Source organism: Chenopodium quinoa, unplaced genomic scaffold, assembly GCF_001683475.1.
Source record: "Chenopodium quinoa cultivar QQ74 unplaced genomic scaffold, ASM168347v1, whole genome shotgun sequence".
Lineage (NCBI taxonomy): Eukaryota > Viridiplantae > Streptophyta > Magnoliopsida > Caryophyllales > Amaranthaceae > Chenopodium > Chenopodium quinoa.
Window position 1 is genome coordinate 37,346 of NW_018742959.1, and position 8,703 is coordinate 46,048.

Sequence of the window (8,703 nt, forward strand, 5' to 3'; positions counted from 1 at the left end):
GATTCACACAATTTTGACAATTAATTCCAAACATATCAATTCTTATTTTTGACAAAAAATCTCATGATTCACACATTTTATGAAAATAAAATCAATTTATTTCAATCTCTATTTATTACAATCTCTATTGTACTATATAAAATTGTAAAAATGAATATTTTATAGTGACCAATTTTACCATTATTACCAAAGATAACTCAGTATTGAATAGGCCTATTGAATATTCCAAGTTCATCTCTGTCTTTTATGCCCCTTATTAAATTAGAAAAACACCAAAACAAAACTACAAAAGCACTTACGCAAAACTGATTCAGCCTCCATAACACAATTTCACAAATATTTTATTTCCAATTATTTCCCATAATGTTTCATTTCATTTATTTTAGAATAATTAAACACATAAATTACGAGTAGTAGTTATATATACACCCACAAATCTTTGTCATTTGAGCACAATACCTTAGGCTTGGGCAAAAAGCCAGGCCTAATTTAAAAAAACAAACACAAAAACAACCACAAATAATGGCTTCAATGGCAGCTATTTTCACCAAAACCCCAACAAATCCATCCATCTCATTCCCAAAGCTGTCGAAAACCCAATTTGGTTCATCAAATATTATACCATTTTCGACTCGAAACCGGAATCCTCGGGTTCGAACCCAGCTGCGAGTCGCATCGCAGCTGATTTCGCCCGATGGAGGCAAGCTTGTGGAACTGGTGGTTGATGAATCCCTCAAGAGAGAGAAAAAGAGGGAGGCTATTGAACTGCCAAGAATCAAGCTTACGAAGATCGATCTACAATGGGTTCATATTCTTAGTGAAGGGTGGGCTAGCCCACTTTCTGGGTTCATGAAAGAAAATGAGTTCCTCCAAACGCTTCATTTCAATTCGCTCCGACTTGACGATGGTTCCTTTGTCAACATGTCGGTTCCGATTGTTCTCGCCATTGATGATTTGGTCAAGGATCAGATTGGTGAGTCTCGCCGAGTCGCCCTGTTTGACCCTGCTCGTGATGAGCCGGTTGCGATCCTCAACGAGTAAGTTTTTATTTTATTTTATCGTTCGTTTCTCGTTTTGGTTTTTAGATTTAATACTAATTGTTTCTATCAATATATAAGAAAAAACATTGTCTGGGATTTTGTTAGAATCGTTTCAGACGAGAATTGCTTTTTCATTTTAAAACACATTCAACTAAATATTGTTAACTGATCGTAATAAACGTTAATTGTCTAAAATAAATGATTTGTAAATTGTAATGCAATTGTTTATCGATTAATGTCTTCAATTATTACCGGGTTAATGAGTACAGAATGGAGCGGGATTCGAACCCGCAGCCTCTTAGTAATGTATTTGTTGATTTATTTACGATTTTGCCATGATATACTGGGACTTCCTCTATTTTTACTTTCCTTTTTAGTTTTCTTTCTTTTCCGTACTATGTATCACAAGTTCAATTGTTGAAGTTTATGATTATACTCTAAATTTTGTTTTAAGGTAAAATTATGTTTAGATTTGTCTGCTTTGGATATTTGGAATTTAGGCTTTAGGGAGGAAATATCTTTCTTAGCATAGATTTCAAAAAAAAATTTCTTTTTTTTTTTTTTAATTTTTGTTGAATTTAAAGTTGACAATAATATAATGAATATAAGACTTTTTGGAATACAAAGAAAGAGACTGATATCATAAAATATTTTTTTGATGGGATAATCATTAAATTTGAGCCTGATTACTCTGGTAGACTTAACATTCAAAACACTTCTATTTGTGGGATTGAATCTTAAATTGGATTAAATTTGAAATGGATTTATTATTAATCATTGTGTTAATCTGTTCAAACAAGAATTGTTGCTCAATGGAGTAACCTCTTCCAATTATAACTTGTTTTTGCTTTAGCCTTTTTGAGATACTTGACACGAGAGCTGCCACTATTGATTACTCCGTAAGATTATTAATGAAATTAGGGAGTATTTGCTAAAATAATTCAACTAAAACTATAAAAATGACAGTGTGAAATTTTTTCGCTTTGTTGTAGTCCTAATTCTCCTAATAACGAATTCGTAATCCATTTTTAATTTAGTTTAAGTCACCCATTATGATTTAGAATATATTGGAGAGAATGGTAAACTTGTCATAGGAATCATGAGACTATACTACAATCTACAAAGTGTGCAGAGTTTTCATGTTACAGTGTAAATGTTTTTAAATTGCACCTTAAATCCGTGCACGCATTGTAAGATTTGTTTCTTTTCTTTGACATCTAATATATAATACATGCCCCTGGAATACTATTCTCATCTTATAATATCTCTTATATTAAGGAAGTGAAATGATTTAAACTAACATTTTTAAGCAAATCTTTGACTGTAGACCAATAATATTTAGTTTTGTGGCCTGTCAAATCTTTTTTCTTGTCTCTATTAGAAATTTGACAATCATCTGAGCAAACTTAGTTGACAGTTAAATGTAGGAGTGAGTGTAAGGATTTGCTGTGTTTTTATGAATAAGTTAAATTTTGCTCTAATTGAATGGGAGATGCAGTCAACTCCATATTTTTAAAACCAACAAAAAAAAAAAAAAAAAACAAATAAACAAACTTTGATGTGTTCTGAATTTTACATATGTTCACATCAAAACAATTGTTGTATGTGTGTAGTCATTTGACTTCTGAAAATCATACATAACATGATAAGTCCCCTAGATGGAATTGTTGATGCTTTAAAACTTTTGCCCCATCATGTTTATATAATGCTACAACAATCTTATAATCAATTTACTGTATTTGTTTGCCATCCAGCATTCAGATATACAAGCACAACAAAGAAGAACGTGTTGCAAGAACATGGGGTACCACTGCTCCTGGTCTTCCATATGTGGAGGAAACAATAGCCAATGCTGGAGACTGGTTGATTGGAGGGGATTTAGAGGTTCTAGAACCTATTAAGTACAATGATGGTCTTGATAGGTTCCGTCTATCCCCTGCTCAGCTACGCAAGGAATTCCTCAATCGTGATGCTGATGCAGTCTTTGCATTCCAACTTAGGAATCCAGTGCACAATGGTCACGCTCTGCTAATGACTGACACACGTCGTCGTCTTCTTGACATGGGATATAAGAATCCTATCCTTTTGCTTAATCCACTCGGAGGCTTCACCAAGGCTGATGATGTTCCACTGCATTGGCGTATGAAGCAACATGAAAAGGTTTGTCAATCTGTTCTTCTAATAATTGCATTTTCTAGGCATTTTACACTGCTAGTGACTCTCTGCTTGGCATTTTACGCTTCTTTGTGACCACATGACATGTTCAATTGTTCATGGGAAAATCAATATTCATACTTCATACTGCAAGCTATTGTAGGCCATATTTATGGCTCTTACATATTATATGAAAGGGTGGCATGTGGTATGATCAAAATTCTAGAGCTTTCCATATTCATTTCATTATCATTCGAGAAGCTTCTCGAATATGAAGTGAATCCTACCCCCTGCATATTATTCGAAAATTTGGAAAAATTTTGTTTCCTGTTTTGTTATAGGATAACTTATGATGACTCTACAATACCTACTACGTATAATTGTATTGGGAAGAGTACTTTAATCACCCAGCTACTCTATAATTCTAAAGGGTGTTTTCATGCTTTATCTGTCTTTATTTTTAACATGAGGGTTTGGATGATGTGACAATTTTTTATATGGAGGGAGTACCTTATATCATCAAGTAGTCAACTTAAGGAGGAAAGTGAGGTTACTGAAATGTTATTGTATAGATATCACTTCATAGACCTGTTATGCTCATGCTTAGTTAATGTTTGGACCTGAGTGTATTTGGTTGATTCCCCTTTCTTCATGATATTTGGATAATTTAAAGAATAATAATCCCCAGATTAATGCATGGCATCAATAACTGTTTTAAGTGTGACCTATATTAGGTGCTTGAAGATGGTGTGTTAGACCCAGAGACGACTGTTGTTTCAATATTTCCTTCTCCTATGCACTATGCTGGTCCAACTGAGGTACAATGGCATGCAAAGGCTCGTATTAATGCTGGTGCCAATTTTTACATTGTTGGCCGTGACCCTGCCGGCATGGGTCATCCTGTTGAGAAAAGAGATTTATATGATGCTGACCATGGGAAGAAGGTGCTTAGCATGGCTCCTGGACTCGAGCGACTCAACATCCTTCCATTCAAGGTTCAATATTTTAGCTTTGAATCATGATTCTTTTTGGTCTGTTGCATGTTTAAATTAGTTATTAATCACTGTTTCCTAAAACATCAGGTTGCTGCTTATGACAAGACTCAAGGCAAAATGGCATTCTTCGATCCATCAAGGCCTCAAGATTTTCAGTTCATATCAGGCACCAAGGTAATTATCAATCATCAAATCTACAATTCTAGCAAGGCATCGATAATTATGCCATCTTTTTAGTTTGAAAAACATTATAAATTGATCAAGTTTGATCTACTGCAGATGCGAACTCTGGCTAAGAACAAAGAAAATCCCCCTAATGGATTTATGTGCCCTGGTGGATGGAAGGTTTTGGTGGAATACTACGACTGTGTTGCTTCCTCTGATAATGGCAAGATTCCTCAAGCCGCCGCTGCTGCTGCTGTAGCTGTTTGATGAGTTTTTTTAGTCCCATTTGAAACTTCTATCGTTTGTGTGAAATCGCTATGAATTCCTATTTCCTACGAATATTTGTCTCGAAAACTTTGTACATATTTCTGTTTCTGGATTTCTCTGGTCAAAACTTGCTGCTTGGTACCAGATTATGTAGGGTCCTGAGTTATTTGCTCCCCTACCCTAAGTTCGTGGAAGCATTTCTCGGGGAATATGCATAATTCCCCGTTCTAATTCAAAGGCTTTCGCAAGCCATCATTGTAACAAATTGGAATGAATAATGAATGAACTGTGGTGATCTCACATTGTATGCTTAATTGTTCGAAAACGTAGGGTCTTTGCGAACCTGAACGAGTATCTTGTGACCACCTAAAGTGTTGATATTGGAATGTGGGTTTTCATTTCGGATCCAATATTAGGTATTTAGGTAGTTACTTATGTTATCTAATTTTCTTATTGGATTTTTTTTGTTAGGATAAAAAGTTGAATTTATTTAGATATATTTTGCGACAAAAGCAACTAGTTTTTTCGAATTCAATGAACTTTGACAATGGCCAAGTTCATAGAGAGAGAGAGAGAGGGGAAGAGAGAGATAAGGGTTTAAATTAGTGGGGTCAAGGAGGGAATTAGAAAAAGAGGGGTGGGAATAGTAAAAATAAAAGGCACATGACATGCACATGATGGGTCAACGTCGGAAAATGGCCAGTCAACATCGAAAAGTGAGGTTTGTTTTCTTCAACAAAAATAACTTTCCAAATAGGTTTTATATGGGTAATGCTTAGCCTAGCAACGTGCTGTGCCTATTAATCCGTGCACAAGCAAAAAAAAAAAAGTACCAGAACTCTGAACTCTTATCAGTAGGATAAGTTTAAAACTCAGAAAACATTGTCATTTCAAAAGTTTTAATGTCATTACTTATATTATATTGCCGTGTTGATCAAATTAGCTATTTTGTACTCGTCATTGGTTATAATTATATTGTCACTCACTAGTATCAAAATATTGTCATTGTCTTTTATTGTCTGGGATCGTCGATTTTGGTATCAGAGTCATACGGTTATTAGTAAGTAATTAACTAAGTAAAACTGGAGAACTCTCGACCATCTATTGAGTGTAAGAAACCAGAGTTCAAACACTACTATCACATTCCTGAAAATACTAGTAATTTTGGTCTAGTCCTTAACTATATAGTAGATCAAATTGGTGAACTAAAAGTAGAAGTTGATAGTATACATTGTCGTTGCATGAATATTAAAAATAAGTTGTTAGCAACAACATCTGATATTAATAAAAATTTAAGTGAACTAAGAGAACAAGTTAAACAAGTACAACTTGATTTAACAAACGAAGTTAGACATTAGTTTAACAAAGAAATATCACCAAATAAGGAAAAAATTGTTCCTTATAAATATAATATCCTTTTGAAAACGTAGATAAAAATAAGAAGTTTTCTGTATCACTCCCTAAAAGAACCATAGTGAAAAGGAAAAGAATAAAGAAACTAAAGATGAGCCATCATCTTCAGGATAAAACGATTAAAGAATTACAAATATTATTTGATAAAGAAGAAGACCTTAATAAACTAAATAAGATCATGAAAATAATTTCTAAAAGAGGGATTGTTCTTGATACTGAATTAGAAGAAAATAATTATGTTACTTTAGAAGAAGACTTGTATCAGCAAATCGGATTAATGAAACTAAAAGACTTAGACTTTTTACCTATTGAAATTGTTCAACAAAAGATTGATAACAAATTCGGTAAAAGGGTCCTAGATAATAATGATGTTGGGGAAGAAATAATAAATAACGTAAATAATGTTATCCAAAGACCTAAGTATCAAGGAGAAGGAAGTTGTACACAACCAAAATATATACCAGGGAAGACTACCCGGTTTAGTGTCAAGGTTATGCCAACTCAAGTACCAAAGCAAGAAGAAGTGACTCTTGAACCTGTTAGTCAAACTGGTTATAAGCTCAAATTAGATGGAGTAAGAGATAGGCAAGATGTTTTAGATTAATGGAAAAAGATCATGAGTAGTGTACTTAACCTAAACACTGAATGGACTTCTGAAAATTTCTTAAATTACATAGAACATAGCCTCTATGGTTGTGTAGAAGATTGGTATGATGGTGATGAAGAAGTTAAAACCGAATTAAGAACTAGTGAATCTCCTACTAGAATGTTTAGACAATTATGTCAATACATTGAGTTAGAATTCATTGTTCCTAGAGCCGATCCTAATGAAAAACGAATGGAATATCAAAGGAAATTAAGTAATCTTTCTATCTGTAATATGAAATACGTTGAGAACTACATTATGGAGTTTGAAACATAATATTATAAAATTGGTGAAAACGAAACAAACCTTGGAATGTTCTATGATAAATTACCAAATCCTCTAAATGAAGAAATTAGTGAAAAATATCAAGAATGGAGAGAAAAATATATAGCTAGGGATTCCCTAGGTAATCGAATTGCTTTCCCAAGAAAGTGGATAGAAAAGAAATGTAGAGAGGTTGCAGGAACTCAACAAATGAAAAGACAATTTCTCACTTGTTAGGGTTTCCCAAATAACTATGGATGTGAAAGAAGGAATTATAGCAAGAAGAAAAACTATAAGAAGAATAAATTTGATAGATCCAGAGGAGAAACCTATAAGAAGAAGTATTATAAGCATAAATATAGAAAACCTAGTAGATTCTTCAGAAAAGCAACGTATTGCCCTGAGAAAAAGAAAACATGCAAATGTTGGTCTTGTGGAGAACTAGGGCATTATGCTGAATGCAAGAAAGCTAATCATAAACTAATGGAAGCCTTTGGTAGTTGGGATTACATAGAAATAGCGGAAGATGAGGCTTTAGTCTTAGCTTTGAGTAATAATAAAGGAATAGTAGAAATAATTGAGGAAGAAAATGAGTATAATGAAGAACCTGAAGACAGTGAATTCGAAGATGAAAATTATGAAAAAATAAATAACATGGTGGAAGAAGAAATATTAGAAAATTCTGAGTCAGATGATGAAGATGATAAAAGTAAAATGACTATAGGTCAACTAAAAAGCTGAGTATTCAATTGAAGATAAAGACCTAGATCAAATGAACAAGGAAAGCTGGAATTTCCCCCAGATTACTAAAGATAAAATATTTAAAACTTCTTTCCTTAAAACTAGAACTAAATATATATGTGAAGAAATGGAAAGAAGTATAGTAATCGAGGATTGTGAAAAGAAAGCAGCAGAAATTAATATCATAAACTGGAAAAGCATTAAGAACCATAAAGAAAAAGGAAATTATAGTTATATTTGTATTGGTGCAATACAAGTATACATAACTCCTTTACAAGATTTTGGTAAAAATGTTAAATGTTTAAGCTTTGTTTGTGATGTTAGTCATAAAGAGTTCTATGGACAAATTATTTGTTGTATCACTTGTAGCTTAAGTCAAGGAACGGTAAGTTATATATGTGAACCTAGATATTATATTAGTTTAGAAGATTCATATGCTCCAAAGTTTCTAGCAATCAAGTTATTAACTGATGGAGTAAACATATATAAAGGAACTCGACCTATACAATTAAGATGGAAGGTAGTCTATTAGTTGGTCAACACTATAGATTCATCTTTCAAGAAACAAATAGTAGATGCTCAAAAATATGAGTTAGGAGGAGGTCCCAAGAAGAAGATTGTACCTATAAAGGTAAATCCTAATGAAATAAAATTGAAAAAACTTGGGAAGAATTCTTCATGAATCCTGCTGTAAAAATAGGTTAAGTAAGTTGTTAATTGATGAATCAGGATTGCTTCATATTGGGATAACTACAAAACCTAAAATACAGAGAATTATGAGTCTTAGATCACCAAGTCTAAGTAGACAAAATTCAACTATAATAAAGATGAAAAAACAAGTCGATGAAAAGCCAGAAGAGGATGAAGAAGAAATATTAGCTTTAATAAAGAAGCTAAATGAAAATTATGAAATTAAGAAAGCCTTGAAACAAACAGTAAGGCATAATATTGATATTGGTTCGTGTTCTAATTTAGAGATAAATGAGGATCTAAATAATCCTATTTTTGAAAAAAGAAA

At 32.9% G+C, this 8,703-nt stretch overlaps 1 protein-coding gene across 1 annotated transcript; it reads left to right on the forward strand.

Moving 5' to 3' along the window:
- The first annotated feature begins 276 nt into the window (after positions 1 to 276).
- On the forward strand, positions 277 to 4,969 carry LOC110728719 (ATP sulfurylase 1, chloroplastic-like). Its single transcript, XM_021908362.1, has 5 exons — positions 277 to 1,037; positions 2,795 to 3,200; positions 3,929 to 4,189; positions 4,277 to 4,363; positions 4,469 to 4,969. The coding sequence occupies exons 1-5, from the start codon at positions 523 to 525 to the stop codon at positions 4,619 to 4,621; spliced, it is 1,422 nt and encodes a 473-aa protein (XP_021764054.1). The 5' UTR covers positions 277 to 522; the 3' UTR covers positions 4,622 to 4,969.
- The last annotated feature ends 3,734 nt before the right edge of the window (positions 4,970 to 8,703 follow it).

Excerpts from the sequence above, each read along its gene's own strand:
- LOC110728719 (XM_021908362.1), top strand. The coding sequence starts at position 523 with ATGGCTTCAATGGCAGCTATTTTCACCAAAACCCCAACAAATCCATCC. Across the intron at positions 3,201-3,928 it reads GTATGAAGCAACATGAAAAG|GTGCTTGAAGATGGTGTGTT; the intron begins GTTTGTCAATCT and ends GACCTATATTAG. Across the intron at positions 4,364-4,468 it reads AGTTCATATCAGGCACCAAG|ATGCGAACTCTGGCTAAGAA; the intron begins GTAATTATCAAT and ends GATCTACTGCAG.